Here is a 27,183-nt window from a genome sequence, read left to right as displayed (position 1 = left end):
TTGCCGCACTTATTTGGTGAAGTGGTCCCATTTTTCTAGATGGGCGGCGGACCATGGTGTCTCTCCCGTGACTGCCCCGATCCCTTATTCTTGACTACCTCCTCCACCTGAGAGCCCAGGGCCTGGCGCCTTCGTCAGTCAGGGTGCACCTGGCAGCCATATCTACCTTCCATCCGCCAGTGCAGGGGCACACGATATTTCCCCGTGCTATGACTGGCCGGTTCCTCAAGGGGTTGGACCGTCTTTTCCCATATTCTAGACTCCTGGTCCCGCAGTGGGACCTGAACTTGGTGTTGGCTCCTCTCATGGGGCCCCCTTTTGATCCACTGGCCATGTGCTCCTGGTCTCACCTCTCGTGGAAGATGGCCTTTCTGGTTGCAATCACATAGGTCAGGCGAGTCTCGGAGCTCAGAGCCCTGACCTCCAAGCCGCCGTACACGGTTTTTATATAACCAGCTCCGCCCACACCCTGCATTCCTCCCGAAGGTGGTCTCCATCTACCACATGGGTCAGGACATTTTTCTACCGGTCCTCTGCTCCATGCCCACCCCACACGTCCAGTGAGAAGTGCCGTCTCCACACGCTCGATGTGCAACAGGCTCTGGCTTCCTACCTCGAGTGGACCAAGCCGTTCAGGAAGTCCTCGCAACTGTTTGTCACCTCAGCTGAGCATGCGAGGGGCCAGCTGATTTCCACTCAGTGGCTTTCCAATCAGATCACTTTGTGCATCCGCACCTGTTATGAGCTGGCGGGTGTTCCCCCGCCGCCCATTGTAAGGGCACACTCAACTCGGGCACAGGCCTTGTCAGCTGCCTTTGTGGTCCACGTCCCCATGCAGGACATCTGTAGGGCCGCCAACGTGGTCTTCGGTTCACACGTTCACCTCACGCTGTGCGATCATCTCCCAAATCAGGGATGACACCGGGTTCAGCAGGGCTGTCCTCCATCCTGGGAACTTGTGAACTCCTACCCACCTCCAACAGATATAGCTTGCAATCACCTAATGTGGAATACACATGAGCAATCACTCGAAGAAGAAAAGACAGTTACCTTTTCCGTAACTGGTGTTCTTTGAGATGTGTTGCTCATGTCTATTCCACATCCCACCCTTCTTCCGCTCTGTCGGTGTTGTCTGGCAAGAAGGAACTGAGGGTGGGGGGAGCGCACAGCTCCCCTTATACCGTGCCAGTCAGGCCGCCGCGTCCCCCCCCCCCCCCGGTACTGCTAGGGGAAAATCTTCCGGCACTGGTGCACGTGGCGAGCACATACACCTATTGTGGAATAGACATGAGCAACACATCTCGAAGAACATCAGTTATGGAAAAGGTAACTGTTTTTTTCCCCCATGTTTGTCTTGCAGGGAGCCATGGTCTTTTTCTTGTGTTTTAATTGGACTTCATTCAGTTTTGTAAACAAGCCTATCTGAGGCATGTTGAACTAGTAGTATTGCTGCTTGGCTTCAAGAACCGTGCTGCTAATTCTGTGTTGCCAACTCTTGTGACTTTTTTAACGTGAGTCTTGAGATGATTGGTGTGTTTCATGAGACTGCAGCTCTTGGGATCAAGTAACAACCTGAGAATCTAGCCCTCATAGTTCAAGTGAAAAAGTTGAGAATGTGATCAGAGTGTATCCTAAAAGGCTCAGAAACCAAAAGGGGAAATAAAAAGAACCTTGGATTTTTTTATCATACTTTGCAGACTCATTTATTATTTTTGAACACTTGATTGACAATGCTGTAATCTGCAGCACTTGAATCTGAGTGGCAATGAACTCATAGCATTTGTTAAAACTAGGCATAGTAACATCTCTGCACTCCTGTCCTGACTTGTCGTCGTTATTCTGACTTGAGCTTCTCCTGAGCACAAAGCCAATTGTGCTGAGCTGTATAGTGATTTTGACAGAGGTTTAGTGAGGCCTCGTTCAAGCAAGCAACTAGGAATTAGGGACTGCTGAGTTTTATTCCATTGATTTAGGGTAACCCTAGGCATGTCACTAACTTTTCTCTGCCTCAGTTTCTCCTCCGTTGATAGGGGAATAGTCACCTACCAAATGTTTATAAAGTGAATTTAGTTCTTTGGATGAAAATGTCAAAACTACAAAACTGGTATGTATTACTTACTATCTAAACAAATGTCCACAGAGGAGTGGAATGTGACTATCAGTATCGCTTCACTTGTGACCTTTCAGGATTTAATTGGAAACAGAAACAAGAACAGTGAATAGCCAAGCTAAAGTGTTTGACCTTGGTAAATATATCATGTTGTGATTTTTCACTGGCAACCTCACACTGATGCTGTTAACCTGATTTGGAGTACTTAGCGGCTGTGGTTTTACCCTGTGTTCCTTCTTCCCCTTCTGAAGAAAGTAAATGCCATGAATCTGACTGATTTGTTGTATCTTCCTGTTAATTTGACTTTATTTCAGATGATTGTAAGTTTCATACCGTTAACACTGTAAGTTGCTCCTGTTGGTCAAGCCTCTTAACAGCCCCTCATTGAACTGACTCTTCTATCTTGCAGTGAGCACAAAGATTCCTCGGAGAAGAAACACAAAGAGAAAGAGAAAACCAAACACAAAGATGGCAGCTCAGAGAAACACAAAGACAAACACAAAGATAGAGACAAGGAGAAACGAAAGGAAGAAAAGGTAGGTAGTTCTTTAATGTGGGTGGGAAGGGGCAATTCTGCTTTAACTGTTGCACTACATGAAGACACAAGAACTGCTTCTAGTTTTTAGTTACCTAATAGTGGAAACTAACCCCAAATTAAGTTTGAGACTTAAAGCTCAATATCTTGTAAGCCACAGTCTCTAGGGGCCATATCCTCAACTGGTGTAAATGGGCACAGTTCCACTGAAATCAATGGAGCTGTGCCTACTTACACCACTAAGGTTCTTGCTCTACATCTTTCCTATTGTAATTCCACTCTGAAATCAATGTCAAGTTTAGATTCATAATTGTCAAAGGTCAATTTAGATTAAGTTCATTCTATGCAACAGCAGGCTTCAGTTTCCCAGTATAAGATGTAGCAGATATTGTACTGATAACTACACTTGACCTTTGCCAACTGACACTAATGGAAGGCCAGAATGTAGCTGATAACAAAGATGTAGGCATCCTGGGTGTGCTAAAAGGACTAAGTTACAAATAGTATGAGCACTTGTTCCTGCTGCAGGTTCTCTGTCCCCTTTTCTCTTTCAGAGCAAATCTTCTGGTGATGTAAAAATAAAGAAGGAAAAGGAAAATGGTTTCTCCAGGTAAGAAAGTGAGTCTGGGGTCTGTAATCTGATGTAGCAGTTTGTCATGGTTTTGCTTTGTTTCCCAATCCTCAAATTGTTATGGCCCCTCCCACCCAGTTTGTGGAGACAGATGCTCTGATATTGCAGTGACTTCTTTCCTCCATATAAAGAGCCCCCATCTCAAGCAAATGGATGCACTTTTGGGTAATTGGCTGACTTCCCAGAAGTCAGTGATGGGAAAAGACCTGTTAGGACATCTGGTCTATTCTATGCATTCAGGATTGTTCCTTACCATGGATTCTTGAATGCTATCATCCAGTGATCTGGAAACTAGGTTCTGCCCTGGGCAGAACCGACTCCTGGAAATGGTATTAACTGGGAGCTAGAAGAAGTCCTTACTCTGCTGTAAAGTGGGTGTCGTGGCAAGCATTTGACTCTCTATGCATTTTGTCTTCTGGAGTTGGGGTTGATAATGCTACGCCCCAGGTACTTGCTTATCTGAAAGCAAGATCGAGGGACTAGGATTTCAAACCCTAGTTTGTAAAGAAATAGCAAATGGCCACTAGTTAAAATTTAACAAAAAAAATTGAGAAAATTTGTCACTTATTCTACTCTATTGACTTCCTAATCCTTAAAGAACCATCTAGACTTCATGAATATTGAATTGTACCAATCACCACTAGATTTACTTGTAGTTCATTTACTTGTGAATTTTTAATAGAAGTGCCATTTATTTCTTAACATCTGACAAACAATAAAGATTTCTTGTTTACTCCTTTAAATCCAGTTCTCAGATCATGAATCTGGGTCCTGTGACTGTTTTTCAGTTTGGGGTGCCTGACCATCTGCTGTGTATTGAAATAGATCTGCTGCCTTGAAAGTAGTTTATATCTAGGGTTGGAAACCTCAAACCCTCCCTCCCTCTCCCCCTTTTTTGTTTTTTGGGTTTTTTTTTTGGGGGGGGGGGCTGTCTTTAGTTTTATGCACTACTGAGAATTCATCCCAGTCTCACCTTGGTCTGAAGTGGAATTGTGGCAGGGAGGGTCATGAGAAGGAGCCTGCCTGTGCTCTACCTGATTAGAATCATATGCTTATTTTGAGTATCTCTTCTTGATACAGTAGTTTCAGTTCTCAAGTAGCAGTATTTGAACATGTAGACTCTGCATTTAACGCTTTTTTCTGACTTGGTAGAGGAAAGAGAAATGCCCCTCTCCAAGGACCTTTCAGAACTATATCTTGGAAATGCAAACCGTAATTATCATAAGCCAGTGGCAATTGCCATAAACCTAATACAGCGCACGGTACCTTTTGTTAACTCCTTCTGATGGAACATGCTGCCTATAGAGGTTATGGAAGCTCCTTCACTTGGTTTTCAAAAGGAGACTAGATAGCCATCTGTCTTGGATGGTTTAGACACAAAAAATCCTGCATCTTGGCAGGGGGTTAGACTAGTTGACCCTTGTGGTCCCTTCTAACCCTGTGATTCTAGTCAGACAATTGAGCACTGTCATAGTTTCACTGAATGTATGTGTTTTAGGCCTGGTCTCCACTAAAAAGTTAGGTCGACCCAGCTGTGTTGCTCAGGGGTGTGAAAAATCCATGCTCCTTAGCACTATAGTTAAGCTGACTTAACCCCTGGTGTAGATAGCGCTGGGTGGATGGGAAGAATTCTTCCATTAATCTAGCTGCCACCTCTCAGGGATGTGGATTACCTATGCTGATGGGAGAACCCCTCCCGTCGGCATAGGTAGTATCTGCACTGAAGTGCTACAACAGCTCAGCTGCAGCTGTGCCACTGTACCGTTTCAAGTGTAGACAAGCCCTTAGCTGGAAACACTTGGCCCTCCCATACTAACGGAATTGGCTCAGCACAGGTTCCAGCTGCAGCACTTTGTGTAACCAGTGCATCGTTACCTCCTCATGCCAGTTCAAGACTTTTCCCAGACTCTCACTGTTGGTAACCCAAAACAGGCTAATAGGGAAGTAATTTATATTTCTCCCACTGAAATGTTCCATTGTCAAGCTCACTAGAAGTATGTCACCTTCCAAAAAATCTAAATTACCCAAAATAAGATTTGGAGGATGCAGGGGGAAGCATTATGGCCTGGGTTACATCTTGGCAAGCTAGATGTGTGTTCTCGGGAACAATGTGGTACCCCGTTTATTCCATTTTGCATTGTCTGTCTCAAACTTCATTTCCTATTGCCAACTGCTTGGAGATGTTTCTGCATGAAGATTCCTTGTATAAAGCAGACAACATTTTAATAACAGTGATGATGATAAAAAGCCACAGAGCTCTATTTCCAGGGAGAATAAATTGTACAGGGTAAACGAATACTTTTTTTCCCTATGGTGATACTTTTCAAACGTCTGGAAGCTTAAGTCTTGGTTAGTTATAAATAATGCCATAAAAATGGCTCCTTGTAACAGCACATATCTGTTCTCTGTCTTCTGAGTTACATCTGCCAGCGGCACAGAAGCTATACAGCTGTGAAAGAGCAAACTGTCCTGTTCTGCCTCATCAACACAATTGCCAGCTAAATTAAGATTCCAGAATGTCTCTCTCTGAGGGTGATGTACAATGCAGACTGCTGCTTGATTTCTCTTTTCCCATTCCACCCAATAACAAAATCTGAGTGTTGACTTGGAAACTGAGCTAATTTGATACAGAAATCATTTCAGGGAATGTGAATAAGAAAGCTCAAGATGTTGCTCTTAGAGTTGCTTACCTGACCAGAATTGCATTTAGGGCGATTCAGAAGTAGTTAGATTTCTGATTCCTTTTGCAGCTTATTTGTTTTATAAAGATAAGTGAAATGCTTTTTACAAAAGCAAAGACTGAAATTTAAAAACAAGTTCATTAAAAGGACAATATCTTTTAAAATAATGTCTTAAAATTATTTCTGCTCCTAGCATTATGGCACATTAAGACTGAAAATGTTATGCCTAATTTAATATTTATGTTGTCTGTTTGAGAGCGTGGGGAGAGCATGCACATGTTGCACTCCTGCAGCTTAGATATTGAAAATAGGCTAATTAGTGTAATTTTTTGTTGTTCATCTGTATCATATCTAGTTCTCACAAATTAGTATAATGCTGCAAGGTTCTATTTGCAAATGCTGTTTTTAAAATCAAACTTTTCATTTGAGATACTGTTTTTAACAAAGACTCTGGACTTCTGTTACTTGATGATGTCCCTGTTTCGCAGCATAAATGCATAGACTTCAGTAGTTTTTAAACAATACATTTGTAAATTTTTGGAAGCTGCACTGTGTTTACTTAAAATATAAGCCTCAGAGTAACCTAGAACCCTAACCTTAACACGTAAAAAATTGCTGCATTCCTTGCACTGCTTTAGGTCTTTTGGATAGAGTCAGCAATTGTGGGGGGAATTGCATACTCCCAGACAGTGTAAGGGGTGTAGCTCCCTACACTGGTGCAGGTGCTAGGAGAAATACAGAACTCTGCACTCCAAGACCAGCCAGCAGTATCTCTTTACAGTTCACTTCTTACATTGAATCGGTTCTGTTTTCAAAAAATTATTTGACTAATTGTTCTGTATTTAAACAAACAACACTCTGCCTTTTTCCTTAGTCCGCCACGTATTAAAGATGAACCTGATGATGATGGCTATTATGCATCTCCCAAGGAGGACTCCAAACCCCTAAAGAGACCTCGGGAGGAGGACGAGTAAGTAACTTGTGTACTGTGCCTGTGTGAAGAGAATGGTTTAGACGGGTTTTGGGCCTTTCAGAATGAACAAGTTGGATGTGGGACTGGGGATCTAGATCCAGATTTTTTTTCTGGAAGATAAATTTGCTATGCTTAATATCTACGAATGTTCTAGGTGTATTTTTGATCTGGTACCCATGCAGCCCTTTTGCAAAAGTATCCTTTGGTGTGCTCTGTGTCGAGGAGGAAAAGGTGCCGTTAAGCATTGCAAAACTAGTGAATACAAAATCAAAAAGCAGGCAGAGAAAAGGGACATGGGTATTAAGAATGTAAAACGTAAATCTGAGTAAGAGGGGCATAATCGTTCACTAAGTGGCTGCAGTAATTTCTGCTGCGCGGTGAAATGACTGCACAGGAGAAAAAAAGCTTTGTCAGCCCTAATTTCGCCTGTGCTGCTTGGCATGGATTCCCCTTTAAAAGGGTCTAAATATGTTGTGAGTTATCCCAATAATTTAATCAAAATGCACACCTAAGACTTACAGGCCATGTGATGTCCCACAGTAAAATGGGCTTTTTGCAAAGCACAGCTGTATCTTATTGTGACCCATCTGAGTAAATCACTGCCATTACTTATCACTGCTACTGAGTTGAGGAGCACAGTCATGCTTCCATACTTAGTAAATGACGATTACCACAGTCCCATTTTTCTTCTGTTACTGTGTAGTATTTGTCAATTTCCAAAAGCAAGATGGACGTGACGTTAGAACTTTTCTTCTATATAGTCAGCCATTGCCTTCTGCTTGATAAGTTTTAGTGACTTTCCAGTCCAGTGTCTGTTATGGAAGGATTATGACCCCACTAACACTATCGTGGCATTGTTGAACGAACTGGTACTCAAGAAGTGAGCTGATTGGAGTGAAGTGACATCTGATTGTTAGCAGTGACAAGGAAAAATGAGTGAGATGGGCTTTTTCCCCCAAAAAAGTCTCTTGTAAAGTGTTCCAGTCTTTATCTGGTATTCTTCTCAGTGGGTGGCCACTAATGCCTGGGAATTGGCTCACTTGGAGTTAGTGAAGTTCGCTAAATCTTTGCACGTTCAGAGGATTTTTCACATCACAGTTTCAGATTTGTAAAGGTCATTTTAGGGGTCTGTTGGCTGTATGGTGAGGGGCAGAGCTTCTGAATCCATTCCAGCAAAAAAGTGCTCTTCTTTCTTTTGAAAAACTTAGTGAGGACCCCACTGTAAGTTTGGGAGGATGGGGAGCATGGGTGTCCATCCCAGAGGTGTTTGTGAATTTGCACATGTAGCCTTCATGCTTATATGTAAGTGCATATCAGGAAACGAAGTGATTTTTTTTAACTGGTCCGTGTCTCTTACAGTGATGAGTATAAACCCAAAAAAATCAAAACAGAAGATATCAAGAAATCAAAGAAGAGGAAACAGGAGGAGGAAGAGGTAAATTGTGAGAAAAAAGTTATAATTTCTGGATTTAAGAATGGAGTGCTTGTGGTATTTTGTAGAACAATGAAAGCTAATCTGTCTGATGTCCTATTAGCCCAAATAGGAATTTAAGGAGTGTTTCTACCCTGAAATAAATGGGTGATTTTTAAGACTCATTCAAGAAGATAACTTTCTAAGGTCATGTCTACACTGTGGGACATTATGCTGGTATAATCCTGTAGTGTACATACAGTCTCGAGTGATGTAAGGTTTTTTCCATCGCTGTAGGAGCTTCACCTCCCAGAGTAACAGTAGCTAGGTCAACAGAAGTAGTTTTCCATTGACCTAGCTGTGTCTTCCCGGGGATTATATTGGCATAGCGATGGTGCCCCTGGGGGGCAGATTTTTTCACACCCCTCAGGTTTCAGAGTAACAGCCGTGTTAGTCTGTATTCGCAAAAAGAAAAGGAGGACTTGTGGCACCTTAGAGACTAACCAATTTATTTGAGCATGAGCTTTCGTGAGCTACAGCTCACTTCATCGGATGCATACCGTGGAAACTGCAGCAGACTTTATATACACACAGAGAATATGAAACAATACCTCCTCCCACCCCACTGTCCTGCTGGTAATAGCTTATCTAAAGTGATCATCAGGTTGGGCCATTTCCAGCACAAATCCAGGTTTTCTCACCCTCTACCCCCCCACACAAAAATTCACTCTCCTGCTGGTGATAGCCCATCCAAAGTGACAACTCTTTACACAATGTGCATGATAATCAAGTTGGGCCATTTCCTGCACAAATCCAGGTTCTCTCACCCCCTCACCCCCCTCCCAAAAACCACACACACAAACTCACTATCCTGCTGGTAATAGCTCATCCAAAGTGACCACTCTCCCTACAATGTGCATGATAATCAAGGTGGGCCATTTCCAGCACAAATCCAGGTTTTCTCACACACACCCCACCCCCATACACACACAAACTCACTCTCCTGCTGGTAATAGCTCATCCAAACTGACCACTCTCCAAGTTTAAATCCAAGTTAAACCAGAAGTTCAAGTTAAACCCTGACAGCAGGATTGTCTGGCTATGTAGACTCCCTCCTCAGGCCCTACGCTACCAGCACTCCCAGCTACCTTCGAGACACCACTGACTTCCTGAGGAAACTTCAATCCATCGGTGATCTTCCTGATAACACCATCCTGGCCACTATGGATGTAGAAGCCCTCTACACCAACATTCCACACAAAGATGGACTACAAGCCGTCAGGAACACTATCCCTGATAATGTCATGGCTAACCTGGTGGCTGAACTTTGTGACTTTGTCCTTACCCATAACTATTTCACATTTGGGGACAATGTATACCTTCAGATCAGCGGCACTGCTATGGGTACCTGCATGGCCCCACAGTATGCCAACATTTTTATGGCTGATTTAGAACAACGCTTCCTCAGCTCTCGTCCCCTAAAGCCCGTAATCTACTTGCGCTATATTGATGACATCTTCATCATCTGGACCCATGGAAAAGAAGCCCTTGAGGAATTCCACCATGATTTCAACAATTTCCATCCCACCACCAACCTCAGCCTGGTCCAGTCCACACAAGAGATCCACTTCCTGGACACTACAGTGCTAATAAACAATGGTCACATAAACACCACCCTATATCGGAAACCTACTGACCGCTATTCCTACCTGCATGCCTCCAGCTTTCACCCTGACCACACCACACGATCCATCGTCTACAGCCAAGCTCTGCGATACAACCACATTTGCTCCAACCCCTCAGACAGAGACAAACACCTACAAGATCTCTGTCAAGCTTTCTTACAAGTACAATACCCACCTGCGGAAGTGAAGAAACAGATTGATAGAGCCAGAAGAGTTCCCAGAAGTCACCTACTACAGGACAGGCCTAACAAAGAAAATAACAGAACGCCACTAGCCGTCACCTTCAGCCCCCAACTAAAACCCCTCCAACGCATTATTAAGGATCTACAACCTATCCTGAAGGATGACCCAACACTCTCACAAATCTTGGGAGACAGGCCAGTCCTTGCCTACAGACAGCCCCGCAACCTGAAGCAAATACTCACCAACAACCACATACCACACAACAGAACCACTAACCCAGGAACTTATCCTTGCAACAAAGCCCGTTGCCAATTGTGCCCACATATCTATTCAGGGGACACCATCACAGGGCCTAATAACATCAGCCACACTATCAGAGGCTCGTTCACCTGCACATCCACCAATGTGATATATGCCATCATGTGCCAGCAATGCCCCTCTGCCATTTACATTGGTCAAACGGGACAGTCTCTACGTAAAAGAATAAATGGACACAAATCAGATGTCAAGAATTATAACATTCATAAACCAGTCGGAGAACACTTCAATCTCTCTGGTCACGCAATCACAGACATGAAGGTCGCTATCTTAAAACAAAAAAACTTCAAATCCAGACTCCAGCGAGAAACTGCTGAATTGGAATTCATTTGCAAATTGGATACTATTAATTTAGGCTTAAATAGAGACTGGGAGTGGCTAAGTCATTATGCAAGGTAGCCTATTTCCCCTTGTTTTTTCCTACCCCCCCCCCCCCCCAGATATTCTGGTTTAACTTGGATTTAAACTTGGAGAGTGGTCAGTTTGGATGAGCTATTACCAGCAGGAGAGTGAGTTTGTGTGTGTATGGGGGTGGGGGGGGGTGTGAGAACCTGGATTTGTGCTGGAAATGGCCCACCTTGATTATCATGCACATTGTAGGGAGAGTGGTCACTTTGGATGAGCTATTACCAGCAGGATAGTGAGTTTGTGTGTGTGGTTTTTGGGAGGGGGGTGAGGGGGTGAGAGAACCTGGATTTGTGCAGGAAATGGCCCAACTTGATTATCATGCACATTGTGTAAAGAGTTGTCACTTTGGATGGGCTATCACCAGCAGGAGAGTGAATTTTTGTGTGGGGGGGTGGAGGGTGAGAAAACCTGGATTTGTGCTGGAAATGGCCCAACCTGATGATCACTTTAGATAAGCTATTACCAGCAGGACAGTGGGGTGGGAGGAGGTATTGTTTCATATTCTCTGTGTGTATATAAAGTCTGCTGCAGTTTCCACGGTATGCATCCGATGAAGTGAGCTGTAGCTCACGAAAGCTCATGCTCAAATAAATTGGTTAGTCTCTAAGGTGCCACAAGTACTCCTTTTCTTTTCACACCCCTGAACACCACAGCTATGTTGACTTAAATTGTAAGTGTAGATCAGCTCTAATGCTCCCAGACTAATCCATGTAGCACGCCCCTCTTTCCGTACAGATGCATTTATCAATGGAAAAAGGAGCTTTATTAACTTTTGGTATTGGCACAGATGATGTGATACAGCTCAAAGGCAAAGAAGTTGGTACATGGTTTAGCTGTAACAGTCTCAAAGCAGCTGCCGAGTGCTTTTTAAAAGCCATTGTAGATCGGCCCTGAGGTCCTGCCCTGTTTGGAAAGGAAATAGAAGCTATTAAAATGACGAGATTTCAGCTACTTGCTGGGCAGGAACAGTGCTCCAGGATCCCAGTCTGCTGGCAGAGGGATGCTGGTGAAATGTATTTTTTGAGTGAGCAGTTCCAATTGGTGTGCTTAGCTCTTGAAGGTGTAGTCTACCCTTAAAAGCTATGCTGAAATAGCTGTACCAGCAGAGAAAACCGTAGTGTAGACGCAACTTGCCAGCAGAAAAGTGCTTTGGGCTGGTAGGGTTTATGGGCAAAATCACTCTTTTATGCCAGTATAACTATGTATACACTAGGGCTTTCAAGAGCACAGAAATGTCACAGAAATTTACATCCCAATTCGACATTGCTATACCTGCAAATTTTCTAATGTAGACATGGTCTAAGTAAGAGTCTTTCTATTTTAAAAATATCTTGTTGAATAAAACGTAGCTGTGTTTTAATAATCCTTCTGCCTTTCCTCCTTGTCCTCCCTTTGTAGGACAACAAAGCCAAGAAAACTAAGAGCAAAGATAAGAAAGTCCCTGAAGGAGACAACAAGAAAAAGAAGCAGAAGAAAGAGGAAGAGCAAAAGTGGAAATGGTAAAATCTCTGTGATAAATTAACCTTTTGTCATTCTCTGCTTACCCTCAAATCCATTATATCGTGCTCTGACTAGAGATTAAATAAACAGGGACCTGCAGATCCACTATCTTTTACTGTTGGCACATATCAAGGTTTGTGTTCTGAATGTGTGGTTTAATTTTCAATAACATTTTTAAAATCTCATTTCAGAATATTCATTCTTTACGTTGAAAAAATCAGAACTTCAAGTGCTACGATATTCATTTTTCAGCTTTTCTGAGCTGCCTTAAAATGAACTAGTTTCCTTCCTATCCTGGAACAAGTGATCCAGAAGCTGATGGATCCATTCTCTTCCCTGCTGTAAAACAGAGGCTACCCATAGTGATCGGACACTAGGCGTTTCCTCCATCATGAGGCAATATGAAAGCTCCTCCGTTTATTGATGATTTAGGTTTATTTGGTTATGTGCAGGTATATTAATTGGAGACGAAGCACTGTCACTTCAAAGGCAAACCTGATCCTGGGAACTCCTTAAACTAGAAGGATACAGTTGAAATAATTTTGGCTTTCACCTCCGTTTATTACAGTCTGATCTCAGCTGTGCAACAATCTCCCTTCACAAAAGGGATACTACCTAAAGAACACATGAATGAAAGCTGATCAACACATTCTATTTGAGGTTTTTAAAAGCATTTAAGATTTAATCTGTCAAATCTGGAAATACAGTTTGAATGGGAAGCATTTTTCCCCTGCGCAGAATCCAAAAAGTAATGTAACTGGAGTGACTGAAGTTCAACGTTCACTGACATTGGCATTTAAAAATATAGATCTACAAATAAATGAGGATTCTCGAGTTTGAGTGCAAGAGGGAGAAAATTATCTGGCTCTGGGATATGAGAGGCACCTGTGTTGTTTTCCCCTTGAAGAACTTGTCAGCTTGATGACTCAGCGGATGAATTTTTCTTTACGAGTGGTTTTGTACTGGCATCTCAGATACAATCCAGTGTTGTCCCCCAGAGTATGTGTAGGGTAATGAATATTCATGTATTTGAGGACTGGCCCTCATCATTCCCTACAGTTTAATACAGCTTGGCTTCAAATGCAAATATTTTTCCAGACTCCTGTCATCTCAGCACTCTGTAAGACCTTCGAATGACTCAACTTCGGAGCTTCCATCTACCTCTTCCCTTTGAGGGGTTATTGTGCTGTTTTATTAGACCTCCTTGTTGGGAAACCCCTCTTAGTATTCACCTTGCATTGCTCAGTTTCACCCCATCATGCCTTGCATCACCCTAAAATAACTCCTCTTCCTCAGAGTGTTTACAGCCTTCAAATATTTGACTCCAATTGTCATGATTTCAAATGCAACGCTGATCACCAAATGTCCTTGTATGTTTAGGTTTTACTCTTTCATCCTAAGTGTATCATTTGAGCCCCTCCATAACATGCTGGTGCTTTTCTCTGAATTCCCTCCTAGCTTCCTGACCTCTTTCTGGTCTGGCTTTCATCTATTTCAGTTTTAATGTAACCATTAGTACATAAAGAACTGGTGATCCAGAAATGGTTTCTTGCCCTAACAAGCCTCTCTTCTGCCTTTATCTCAAGCAAACCTTCCTGGTTTTTGTCTCTGTATCCTACTAGTTAATTTCCCCCTTTTATATCATAGTCAGTATTGTCAGGAAGCCTTTATTGGAAGGCCACAGAACTTTCTACTTGCCTGTCTTGGCAGCATAATTCCAGTTAGCTGTGCCAGAGCTCAGCAAATTGTGCTGACTGCTGAGCAAAGCTGTATTTGAAAGTGCAAAACCCGGCAGTTGGTAGGAATGTCCTTCTGCTGGTGTTTGCTTGGTCCATCTGCAGCTTTTTATAGCATGTCTTTTGTGAAATGGGTTTCATCTCCATCTTGTAGCACTTCAGACTCAGCTCTTCAAGGGATTTTGTTCCATGCCAGTCAGTTTTCTGAAGATCTGAATTCTTTGTGTTGTTTTCTCTAGTGCTTGCCTTCTTGCGCATCTTAATTCTAGTGATTATGGGATTGGCATCACCATTTTACAACCAGGGAAGCTGAGGCACAGAGGTGAAATGACTTGCTCAAGGTCACTCGGTTAGTGGCAGAGCTGCAAATAGAACCCAGGCTCCTGGGTCCCAGTCAAGTGCTCTATCCATTAGTTGCACGCCCCTGCTTCAAGAGCGATGTCTGTCCAGTCTTGAGCATCCCTAATTGGAATGTGGATTGAATAGTTTTGCTGCTGTCTTTGAGTTACTTAGTCAGAGGAAGCACATTCTTTAACATGAATTTGATTCTAGAGCACAGAATTACAGTCTGAAGTCCTCTAGCATGGAACAGCCTATTTGAAGGCACAACCACTTTGGAGTCAGCTCAACTTCCAAACCGGAGAAGTGCCCCCACAAAACAATGAATCTAACCTCCAACATCACTAGAGAGTAGGATGGCTTCAGTGGTACAAAATCTCTACAAGGGAATGTCAGGAGCGGTGTTGGTGAGGGGACTAGTGAGGCAAACAAACATTAAAAGTAATAGTAGCAAATCTATCCTAAAGTATTGCAACAATAACGGCTAGGGCTCCGTGTCTGTCACAGAGGTCGCAGAAGTTAGGGATTCTGTGACTTTCTACAAACTCCATGACTTCTGCAGGGGCCAGTTTGGCCTACCCCAGGGCTGCCCAAGCAGCTGGCTCTGGGGCCGGCTGCTCAGGTGGCCCGGGGGACAGCCATACCGGCTGCTGCTGAAGTGACCCGGGGGACACAGCCTCACCAGCCGCTGCTGGAGCAGCTCTGGGGACAGCCACATCGGTCACTGCTCCGGCAGCCTGGGCAGCAGTCCCCAGGCAGCCTGCCACAGCGGCCCTGGTCCCCCTTAAGATTTAATCACAGGTACAGGTTCCGGGCCGTGAATTTTTGTTTATTGCCTGTGAGCTGTCCATGTCTTTACTAAGAACACCCGTGACAGAATCATAGCCTTAGTCATGGCAGACTATCTCTTTCCCTCTTCACCGCCAAATAGCCACTATTCAGGAGTCACCTTTTTCTCCGTGCTGGAAACTTCAGGTTAGAAATCGCCTAGTACTACAGGTTCGGGTCTCAAAGTGATCAGCTCAGCCTTTGCTCTTGCAAACTGGATACGTCGAGATGTGCGAAACATAGGCTGTCTCCACTGCATAGCACTGCGGACTACGTGGGGTGTGAATTGCAGTGCTTGCCAAAAGGCTGCACTGTAACTGCCCCATGTGGAGCCTACTGGCTCAAACTAAGAGGTACCTAGTTCACATTAACATAGCCCTAGAGGGCTAAATTGACATGAACTAAAATTTACCTTTTAGTTCGTGCCAGCGGCGTACATGTGGGGCAGTTACAATGTAGCACTTTTGTCCACCCTGCAGTTCACACCCACATGGTACAAACTGCAGTGTCATGAACGGAAGCCCTCGGTTCGTTGGTGTCTTTACTCTGAGGCTTATAACAATTGAGATTCTGTCTGCTCTGCTTGGACACAGAGGATCTCACTGCACATCTTGTAAAAGTAAAGGTGGGTCAAGGTGCTTTGGCCAAAAACAGTATCATCCTATCATAGCAGTGTGCTATGTCCCAGTTGATTCCTGGTCTCCTCTCTGGCTGTGGCTGCATTTCAGCCGTGCCTATTGTGACAAAGTGCCTCCTCTATCTTGGTGGATCTTGCGCTTATGGGTGGATTTGCTTGCCTTTGAGCTTCACAGCAGGCCTCAATTTGGGCATTTTCATGAACCCACAGTCCAGGACAACTCCTTCTGTGTCTGACCAGGAGTTGGGCGGTTTGTGGGGAACCCGGGCCCACCCTCTACTACGGGTTCCAGCCCAGGGCCCTGTGGCATGCAGCTGTTTAGAGTGCCTCCTGGAACAGCTGTGCAACAGCTACAACTCCCTGGGCTACTTCCCCATGGCCTCCTCCCAACACCTTCTTTATCCTCACCATAGGACCTTCCTCCTGGTGTCTGATGATGCTTATACTCCTCAGTCCTCCAACAGTCCATGTTCTCACTCTCAGCTTTAAGCACCTCTTTCTCCCAGCTCTCACATGCACACCACAAACTGAAGTGAGCTCCTTTTTAAAACCCAGGTGCCCTGATTAGCCTGCCTTAATTGATTCTAGCAGCTTCTTGATTGGCTGCAGGTGTTCTAATCAGCCTGTCTTAATGGTCTCCAGAAGGTTCCTGATTGTTCTGGAACTTTCCCTTTTACCTTACTCAGAGAAAGGGGACCTACTTAGCCTGGGGCTAATATATCTGCCTTCTATTACTCTCCTATAGCCATCTGGCCTGACCCTGTCACACTATATGGATATAGGCTAATAAGCACTTAGGGCTCCCTCAGAGAGAAGCCTTATTATATATTTATATGGTACCTGTCTCTTATACAGTGATCCTGTTATCTAATTAGGGCTGCAGCAACCAGCACTTATTTGTGCACAACATTTCCTGCGTTGCTGCCAGTACATGTATGTCTTCTCCCAGCTGATGACTCACTCCAGCATGAAACTGGCTAGGGGCCTGGGGATACAGGAATCAGGAGCAGCATGGAGAAACATGGCATTTTTTTGTCCAGCAAGTTGGCTGGGTGATTAAGAGATCGAATGCTGTGACAGGATAATAGTGTCCCCCTGCTGCATAAATGCTAAGGTGAAATAGACTATTTTCTCAGCAGGAGATCCTGTCCCAGTGGTATGTAACAATTACTTTATTGCCACTTGTCAAGGTTCTTTCCCCACTCTGAACGCTAGGGTACAGATGTGGGGACCTGCATGAAAACCTCCTAAGCTTATCTTTACCAGCTTAGGTCAAAACTTCCCCAAGGTACAAAATATTCCACCCTTTGTCCTTGGACTGGCCGCTACCACCACCAAACAAATACTGGTTACTAGGGAAAAGCTGTTTGGAAACGTCTTTCCCCCAAAAATACTTCCCAAAACCTTGCACCCCTCTTCCTGGACAAGGTTTGGTAAAAAGCCGCACCAATTTGCCTAGGTGACTACAGACCCAGACCCTTGGATCTTAAGAACAATGAACAATCCTCCCAACACTTGCACACCCCTTTCCTAGGAAATGTTGGATAAAAAGCCTCACCAATTTGCATAGGTGACCACAGACCCAAACCCTTGGATCTGAGAACAATGAAAAAGCATTCAGTTTTCTTACAAGAAGACTTTTAATAGAAATAGGAGTAAATAGAAGTAAAGAAATCCCCCCTGTAAAATCAGGATGGTAGATACCTTACAGGGTAATTAGATTCAAAACATAGAGAATCCCTCTAGGCAAAACCTTAAGTTACAAAAAAGATACACAGACAGAAATAGTTATTCTATTCAGCACAATTCTTTTCTCAGCCATTTAAAGAAATCATAATCTAACGCATACCTAACTAGATTACTTACTAAAAGTTCTAAGACTCCATTCCTGTTCTGTCCCCGACAAAAGCAGCATATAGACAGACAGAGACCCTTTGTTTCTCTCCCTCCTCCCAGCTTTTGAAAGTATCTTGTCTCCTCATTGGTCATTTTGGTCAGGTGCCAGCGAGGTTACCTTTATCTTCTTAACCCTTTACAGGTGAGAGGAGTTTTCCTCTGGCCAGGAGGGATTTTAAAGGGGTTTACCCTTCCCTTTATATTTATGACACCACTATAACAAAAGATCAGTGCAGATGTATGGAAGGAGTGTGGTGTGGTAGTTTGAGCAAAAGACTGGGAAGCCAGGACTTGGGGCTCTTCAATTTGTTATTGGATGTGTCATTGGCCATTGATTAACACCAGAAAAGTCTCTAAACCTTTCTGCCTCAATTTCTTCAGCTGGAAAATAGTAATACCTACCTCATGGTTATTATGGGACCTAATTAATTATTGCAGTAGGAGCCTTAGGGCACCTTTGTCCTTATCCTTTGTTTTGTGCTTGCCTTAGAGAACATGTTCTCTTTATTATGGAAGGAAAAAAAAAAAAGGAAAGGAGCGCGAGGTGACAGAGGGGATTAATTAATTAGTATTTCTTCTCTGAAACACCTGAGTTTGCTTAGGTCACAAGTGAAAATCAATTTCTCTTTGTCATGTCTATCCTTACTGGAACATCTGTCCACATCAGAAAGTGATCACGTAATTTGCTGCTGTTGTCCATATTTGTTCTGAAGAGATCTTGGACTGGAAGTTAGATGAGGGCTTCGTTAAACTGACAGTTTGCTGTAAAGAAGCCTGTACTATACCTGGCATTCAGTCCTTTCCTTTCTTAAGTACACATGCATGCATTTGTTTGGTGAAGAACATGATGGGCTAATCTCATCCGTGCTGCAACTCAGTTGAATATAACTCTGGCATAACAGCATTAATTTGTGTCTGGAGCCTGTTCCATGCTTTTCAAAAAGATGGCAGTTGGTGTTCTAGGTTTTGCTTGTGTACTGCTCATTGTGAACTCTGAAATGCAGTGCAGTGATTGCTTACTGTTTTTATATGTCACCCTCCCGTGTAGACACTGAAATGATGGCTAGAGGGTGAGTTTGTATCAGCTTGTCGGTCTCTCTTTAAAGGTGGGAGGAAGAGCGCTATCCTGAAGGTATTAAATGGAAATTCCTAGAGCACAAAGGTCCTGTGTTTGCTCCGCCATATGAACCTCTGCCTGAAAATGTCAAGTTCTACTATGATGGTAAGTTGTTAAGGGTTCACGCTTACTGGGCTAGACTGTGGCATCCTGAATAGGAGATGAGGGTTCTCTTGCGAAGTAGTGGGGTGAGGTGGTGGTCCAGGCTAATTATTTGCTCTATAAGCAAATTCCAGGGATCATAAAAAGAGGAATAAGCTTTATAGAAACAAGGAAACCTCTGTTAGAATCTATTTGGATTGAAATAAGCAATTGTATTTATTTTCACTGTGATCACAAGGGTACATGTCACAGCTCATGTAGCATGTGATAATGCTTACACCATAAGTGACGACGTTTGACCAAGGCACCATGTTGTTGTAGTTATTTTTCATTATTGCTGGTCTTCCTTGGGCCCTCATCCTTCTCATTCAGTGTTGGGGTCTCTTTTTTCAAAATTATTATTATTATTAATTCAATTGCAGCTTTCTATATCCAATTAATTTTTCCTATAACACCTGCCTGAAGTGATCGGAATAAAAGGCAGAACTTATTTTAATATAAATGATGATTTGGTTCCTGCAGGTATGATCATATTAAATGGAGGAACATATTAACCAGGGATTAGATTAAGTGACAGGTACTTGAGTGGATGAAAATTGAATTTTTCACTCTAAAGCGGCATCTGTCTGTAAAATTGCTTCAGAAGCAGTGGGCTGTTCCCATGAAACATTGTGGAAGTTTTAAAATTAGAAGTGGTGAGATTCTTTTTCATCAGTAACACGTTCAAACAAATGTCCAAGCCACCCCAAAGACCATCTCTAGGAAAATGAGGTGTTGAATTCACACACACGCTATTGTGAGAGATCTGCTCAGCATCCTACTGTCTGTGCTCAGGAGACATTGTCCAATTCAGAGATTACCCTAGAATAACTTCTAGCCTTCAGTACTCCACATTTGGTCAACCACCTGCCAGCTTCCTCTGAGTAGAGGAGTCCATCCCAGGACCAGTCCTGCTTTTGCAGCAGAATGCCGGCTTCCATCTGACAGGGTGTCCATAATTACTGCCTGAGCTGTTGCTAGAGCTCCCAGTCACTTGCAGCACCAGACTCCTGTAAAGGAGCTGTGGACGCCGAAGTAGCCTGTTGCTCTTGTTTTTTAAGCAGAGTTACTAACTTCAGGGCTCTTGATAAATTCCATAGTACTGAAGTTGTAGTCCCATCACAGGAAGACTGCTCAAGCCTTTGAAAGAAGGGAAAGTGAGGGATGAAATTCAATCCAAGCAAGTCTGTTTCTGCAGTTCTGTTTACGAAATAACAACCGAGGCCAGTAGTTACTCTGTGCCAACTGTAGGCAACTTTTGAGCAATTTTTAATGGGATTTAACCCCCAAAACATCTTACCAGCTGATCACTGGCACCTTTTTCAACCTTAACCCTTTTTCCTTTACAACCTTCTGTTTTGCTGCTTCCTGCTATAAGTAAACAAACAGTGTATATTTGTTACAATTAAATTAACAGCAATCCTGTTGGTATCTTAGTTTCTAGTGTGACGTATTCAATCATCTTTGGCCTAAGTGAGCCTTCCTTTGCTATGTTTTGTTGACTTAAGTTCTTTAGGTTGGGCAGATAGTTTCCTCACTTTAATTTTTGCATATAATGTAAATCTTTCACTTAGTGAATCAAGAGGACTACATTTTACTTCCCCAGTATTTTAATAAACAGTTAACATCAACAGTTCTGGCAGTGACTTTTGTGAGGTAAAAGAGTCAATTAAAAAATCACTGGTGCTGACTCTTCAACAAGCAATTGGGATTTAAAATATTCCTCGCTATTAGCTGTATCCATGAGATGCATTCAAAATATTTCTCAGAGAGCGCCGGAGCATAATGTGATGTCAACAATGAGATCTGGGACTGAAGAGGCATGCTCAGTAGAAAAGGTAGACCTTGAATGTTCAGCAGTTTCTTCTTCCTCACTCCCAAAAGATCTCTTCTTCACAGTGATTTCATTTTGAGGAAAGGCTCTATTGTGATCCTGCAACCAAGCTGAAATATGACCTCACCGATCACTGAAAGAACTAAATGTGACTCTATTTTGAGTATGAGGAGTTGGAGAGACTGGAGTGTATTCCCATGTTACCTGAATCTCTCATTCCATTGGTTGGTAGAGTTCGCACATACTTACCTTCCTGTGCGAGGGGAGATGAGTGTTTGGCACCACTTACTACCCTACTTGTGGGTGTCACTGGCGCGTGCTTTGGCAGAGATTTGCCTCTGTTCCTGGCTAGAAATAGCTGCCTATTCATAGACAGGAAGTTGACCTGTTTTAAACAGTGTGTGTGTGTGTGTGTGAGGGGAATAGGAAGGCTAAATGATTTGTTGTCTCCTGGCTTAGTAAAGATGTTGAGAGGCAGAAGATGGAATTGAATAAAAGCCATATTATCATATCATATGATCTAGATGTTATAATAACTATTTTAATGCAAGTCAAATTTTAGGCCTCAATAGTCTGATCATTCTTCTCTACTCCCTTTGCATCCCATACTTAGTGTCAAGGGACACTAGTTTGTGGTGCTATACAGCACACTGAACAAAACCTCGCTGAAATACTAGGACAAACTGTATACTTCCATAGGGTGGCTAATCTGGCTGTGTATTGTACATCCACAGCAGTCCACAGTTGCATGGAAGGGTTCCAAGATCTCTTGAAACATCACAGTGCAAAAAACAGAATGATTTAGGGGATGAACATCTTCAGCTGACCTTTTTTAAACCTCCTCTCTCATAGGTAAAGTAATGAAGCTGAGCCCCAAAGCAGAAGAAGTTGCTACATTCTTTGCAAAAATGCTTGATCATGAGTACACTACAAAGGATATCTTCAGGAAAAACTTTTTTAAAGACTGGAGAAAGGTACGGATCCCTGGACTGAGATGACAGCCTACACGGCCATTTTCTCCTGAGTGTTAGAGAGAGAAATGGGCTACTCTGACTTGGTGCACAAAATGCTAGTGCGAGGCAGAGACCAAAGGGCTGGCTCAGATGTCAGCACTGAAAGTTCCTGTTTACGCTGTAGTTTTCCAAGAAGGGCCTCCTGGTAAATATTTCTTAAACGAACAAGGGTTGAACTTTTGCAAGTCATACTTGCATGTGATGTGACATGGCTGAGCTGATCATGACGTTTTTATCGATGACCTGGAAGAAAATGTAAAATCAGCACTGCCAAAGTTGCAGATCACACAAAAATTGGGGAAGTGGCAGATAATGAAGAGGCCAGATCACTGATACAGAGCATCAGGATTGCTTGGTAAACTGGGTGCAAGCAAACAATATGTGTGTGAATACAGCTAAATGTAAATGTCTACATCTAGGAACAAAGAACGTAGGCCATACTTACAGGATGAGGGACTCTATTCTGGGAAGCAGTGACTCTGAAAAAGATGGGGGGGTCATGGTGGATAGTCAGCTGAACGTGAGCTCCCAATGTGATGCTATGGCCAAAAGAGCTAATGCAATCCTGGGATGCATAAACAGGGAAATACTGAGTTGAGAGGTTATTTTACCTCTTTATTTGGCACTGGTGTGGCTGTGTCCAGTTCTGGTGTCCACAATACAAGAATGATGTTGATAAATTGGAGAGGGTTCAGAGAAGAGCCAGGAGAATGATTAAAGGGTTCGAAAACATGCCTTATAGCAATAGGCTCAGGGAGCTCAATCTGTTTAGTTTAACAGAGACGGTTAAGGGGTGACCTGATTACAGTTTAGCAGTACCTACACAGGGAACAAATATTTCATAATGGGCTCTTCTGGCTAACAGAGAAAGATATAACACAATCCAATTGCTGGAAGTCATAGCTAGATAAATGCAGGTTGGGAATAAGGCACATGTTTTTAATAATGAAAGTTCCTAATCGTTGGAACTACTTACCGAAGGTCGTAGTGGATTCTTCATCACTGACCACTTTAAAATCAAGATTGGATGTTTTTCTAGAAGCTCTGCTCTAGGAATTATTTGGAGAAGTTCTGTGGCCTGTGTTTTATACAGGAGGTCAGAGTAGACAATCAGAGTGGCCCCTTCTGGCTTTGGAATTGTATGAATCTTTGCCCCACTGAAACTGTGGAATTGAAGAGCCATCACTACCTTTGTATCAGAGGCTAGCCCCTTTCTCAGTCTTGCGAAGTAGGAACTTCACCACCCCAACCAGTATAAGCATGCCAAGAGAATAAGCATATTCAGGCAGCTGGCCCAGGTTACCTTGGCGGCCTCTCCTTCCCCCAGTAACGTCGTCAACCCTTGAATGGCTAAGTGGTTTGAAAGGTTGCTGTGTAATAGAATATACACTCCGTGCGTGCAAAGATCAGACACAGTCTTAATGTTCTGTGTGCCACATATACCCTCTTCATCCTTTTCTCATTCTCCCTGACTAGGTTGAGTACTTACTAGAAGTTGACAGCTCTTTGATAGACAGGCAGAAGCTGTGTTTATTAGCGGCACTTGCCCTTTGATACCTTTTTAGGGGCTGGGAGGGGCAATTAAATATCCTTATTCTAACTATAAGAAGGTTTCAAGCTCTACTTTCATCCTCCCAGGAAATGACTTCAGAAGAAAAGAGTACCATCACCAACCTCAACAAGTGTGACTTCTCCCAGATGAGCCAGTATTTCAAAGCTCAGTCAGAAGCTAGGAAACAGATGTCCAAGGAAGAGAAACAGGTACTCTAGGGAATTGTAGAAGACTGTTCTAGCCATTTAGGTGTTTTTTTATCATTATCCTTTACTCGTTTCTCTGGCCATATCATCTATGCGCAGTCTGTCACTCCTCTCACGCTGAAGGGATTTGCTAGAACCTTCCCCACCTAGCGGGGATTGGCAGAAGTATTGCACTTCTAGCTAAAAGTCTGTCTCTCTGCTGATCTTAATGTGATGACTAAGAGGCCAGCGGCTTGTTTCCTAGTAACATCCCTGAGATTCCTTGTGTCACTTATGTTCCTCTAACATGTCTGCATAGGTAATATGTCGAGAGCAATGTTTAGCAAGAAACCTCCACCTACTGCAGTTCTCTTTCTGATGATAAAACATTTCTGGCCCTTTCTCCTTCAGCACCACGGTGTTACTAGGACAAAGAGTTTGGTTTTTTTTCAAGGAGTATCTGCATGTCTTCCCTCCATTCCCACACAACCCCTAGATACCCACTTTAGTAAGAACTAGAAACTTGTCACAAGATCTAAATCTGGTTCCATGTAGTGCCTTGGGTAATGTAATTCTAGTTTAACTGTCCTAAGTGGTGAGGTTCAGAGCTCCTCTAATTGGATGGGGGATGGTTTTCCCAATACAGTTGAACCCCATGGTGTCAGGATTCAAAGGTTCCCAATATGGAAAAGAGCATGTGCCTGGCTTTTCTGGCTTTCAGCTTTTTATTTGATAAATATTGGTTGACACGCACCCCACCCCAGATAACTAATAGAGTAGAAGGGGCTTTTTTTGGTCCACTTCTCAGTTGGTGCAACTTCATTTAAGGATGCATTGATTGATTTCTTCATACCTTTCAACCTTGTGTTATTAGGTCTCAAAGTGAGAAGCTTGTTTCTTTAAACAACATGATGTTAAATGCAGTGGATCAAAAGTCCTTAAACTTGATGTTTGTGGCACATGGACAGAGGGGAATGGAGAGGCAGTTGGTTTGGGGAAATAGGTCCGAGACAAGTGAAATGTAATTACAAATTTAGAAAAAATTGTACATGTTGCATGTATTACATTAGCCTATTAGTAAGGCTAAGATTTTGTCTTGGATGTTTTTAGTAAAAGTCACGGACAGGTCCTGCAGTTTCAATAAAGAAAATTCACGGAAGCCCGTGACCTGTCCTTGACTTTTACTAAAAATATCCCTAACAAAATGGGGAGCTGCAGAGTCCCCACACTGCCTGCAGTGGCTGGGTAGCTGTGGGGGTTCCAGCTTGGAGCCCCAAGGTCCCCCGCCCCAGGGGTAGTGGGGAGACCCTGCAGCTCCCAGTCACCACGGTCTGAAGTCACTAGGTCTCTGGAAGTCATGAATTCAGTTACATCTGTGACAAAATCGTAGCCTTCACTATTAGTTCCTGACTTTATTTCTGTTTGTCTTGCCATTTAGATTGTATGCTGTTCTGGGCAAAGACTGCCTTTTATTCAGTGTTTGTACAGCACCTAGTACAATGGAGCCCCAGTCCGGATTGGGGCCTGTAGGTGCTACTGCAATACAAATAATAAATTAATTTTGCTTCGTTCTGTCACTGAGCTACTTGGTGTCTTTGGGTGCAGTGCAATCCCCCTGCTTTGTGTCTTCCTAGAAAATCAAAGAGGAGAATGAGCGGTTACTAAAAGAATATGGCTTTTGTATCATGGATAACCACAAGGAGAGGATCGCCAACTTCAAGATTGAACCCCCTGGTCTCTTCAGAGGGCGTGGCAACCATCCCAAAATGGGCATGCTGAAGAGACGGATCATGCCAGAAGACATCATCATTAATTGCAGCAAGTGAGCATGGGATGCTTTGCACCTTGCTTTGCTTACTAGTTAGGATAACCTTTTTTTATCATATATGTAACTTGACATGGCATCTAAGCATTCAAAAGTTCATGTGTTGGGTTTCTTGGTCATTTTAGGTGTTTTGAAGGGTGAGAAGTATAACGAAAGCATCAGTTGTCTACAAGCCATTCTTTACATAAGACAGACACAGAGCTCTGTCCACACACCTCAGTGTTGATCAACACCAGCATCTGCTGTTACAGTGCAGGGCAGCTCCTGTTACGTTCTATTCCCTTGGGGCCAAAGGGTATTTATTTTATGTATGGATCTCCCACTTTTTCTTGTTTCCTAAGAGGCAACAGACCAATGTGTAGGGTCTTCAGACTTCTCCCTCTCCATGTAGACCAGTGAAGCTGCAGAAACATCCCCAAATCAAAGCAACGAGCTTCCCAACAATGCTACTTATCACAATAGTTAACAAAAGGGAATAATTCCATAAGAAGCATAACCATGACTGTGTATCTCTTGATCTTTGACTTTCATTTTGATTCATCTTACTATCCCGCTACAGAAATGCAGTTGCCCAGACTAGAGTAGGGAGAGAGACTTGTTTAATATTTGTTGCTGTCCATCAACACTTTAATCTTTGCTGGTCATCTATATTTTGTCACCTGGGGTCTATTAAGACCACTTCTTTCCTCTCGCTGTTTTTGTTACCTTATGCAGGGATTCCAAAGTTCCCCCACCTCCTCCAGGTCACAAATGGAAGGAGGTCCGGCACGATAACAAGGTGACCTGGTTGGTGTCATGGACAGAAAACATCCAAGGATCTATTAAATATATCATGTTGAACCCCAGCTCTAGAATCAAGGTAATGGTTTATTTGGAAGGTTGCTTGGCCATGCTGCATCTTAACCAACTCTCTTAAGGGGGGGAGTGTGGCTATCTAGTGGTTAAGGCAGCGGACAGGGAGGCAAGACCAACTTTTTTCTTACTCTACCATTGACTCACTGTGTGATATTGGGCAAGTCACTTTGCTTTAGTTTCCGCATCTGCCAAATAGGGAGTAATAGCTATTCTGTAGGGGTGTTGAATAATATCTATGAAGTACTTTCAGATTTCTGGATGAAAGGATGTTCCCGTCCTAGTTGGGAGCCTTTCATGCTCTGGAGTAAACGTAGAAGAAAATTTCTGCCAGTTTTGTCTCTAAGTTTGGCCCCAGTGTCTCCTGCCTGATCATGCAGTGAATTCCTAACTACGTGCTGGGTGTCAGTCAATTGAAAAGGCATAAATCCAGTTATGTAACTTCACTGCAAGATGGAGGCGAAGGTGATGTTCTGAGAAGAACAAACCCCTATGTAGGCACGGATAGCTGGTAATTGTCAAATCATGTAAAACAAATGATGAGATTTTGAAGGTAATTGGATTTCCTTTTTTAGTAGAACAGATTTTTTGGCCTTCTCAGCAGGAAAATTGCCTGTTTTTAAGAGAGCCACTACACTTAGTCGGTGGCTCCCCTGGAGCGAAATAAGAGTCTTGACCTGAGTGTGTGGTGGGACATCATTTCTGCTGACCTATAGTAACCGTATCATCACACACATCTAATGTGCTATTCAAATCTTTTTTTAAATGAGTTCACTCTGCTGTCTTTATGGCT

At 43.2% G+C, this 27,183-nt stretch overlaps 1 protein-coding gene across 3 annotated transcripts in view; it reads left to right on the top strand.

Moving 5' to 3' along the window:
* The window catches only part of TOP1 (DNA topoisomerase I), an 88,351-nt gene that overhangs the window by 48,807 nt on the left and 12,361 nt on the right, over positions 1–27,183 (top strand). For 2 of the 3 annotated variants that reach the window (XR_012154700.1, XM_073309736.1), the window contains exons 4-13: positions 2,520–2,646; positions 3,200–3,255; positions 6,832–6,927; positions 8,290–8,365; positions 12,334–12,434; positions 18,978–19,093; positions 21,816–21,937; positions 23,615–23,737; positions 25,348–25,535; positions 26,253–26,397. Coding sequence is in view for 2 of the 3 variants with exons in the window: in XM_073309736.1 (XP_073165837.1) it covers positions 2,520–2,646; positions 3,200–3,255; positions 6,832–6,927; positions 8,290–8,365; positions 12,334–12,434; positions 18,978–19,093; positions 21,816–21,937; positions 23,615–23,737; positions 25,348–25,535; positions 26,253–26,397 (1,150 nt within the window). In the remaining variant the exon portion in view is untranslated. Of the gene's footprint in view, positions 1–2,519; positions 2,647–3,199; positions 3,256–6,831; positions 6,928–8,289; positions 8,366–12,333; positions 12,435–12,629; positions 12,832–18,977; positions 19,094–21,815; positions 21,938–23,614; positions 23,738–25,347; positions 25,536–26,252; positions 26,398–27,183 lie in introns of those variants that run through there. The other variant, XM_073309737.1, reaches the window with a different exon arrangement.

This window comes from Lepidochelys kempii, chromosome 13 (genome assembly GCF_965140285.1).
Source record: "Lepidochelys kempii isolate rLepKem1 chromosome 13, rLepKem1.hap1, whole genome shotgun sequence".
NCBI lineage: Eukaryota > Metazoa > Chordata > Testudines > Cheloniidae > Lepidochelys > Lepidochelys kempii.
This window is presented reverse-complemented; position numbering and strand designations above follow the sequence as displayed.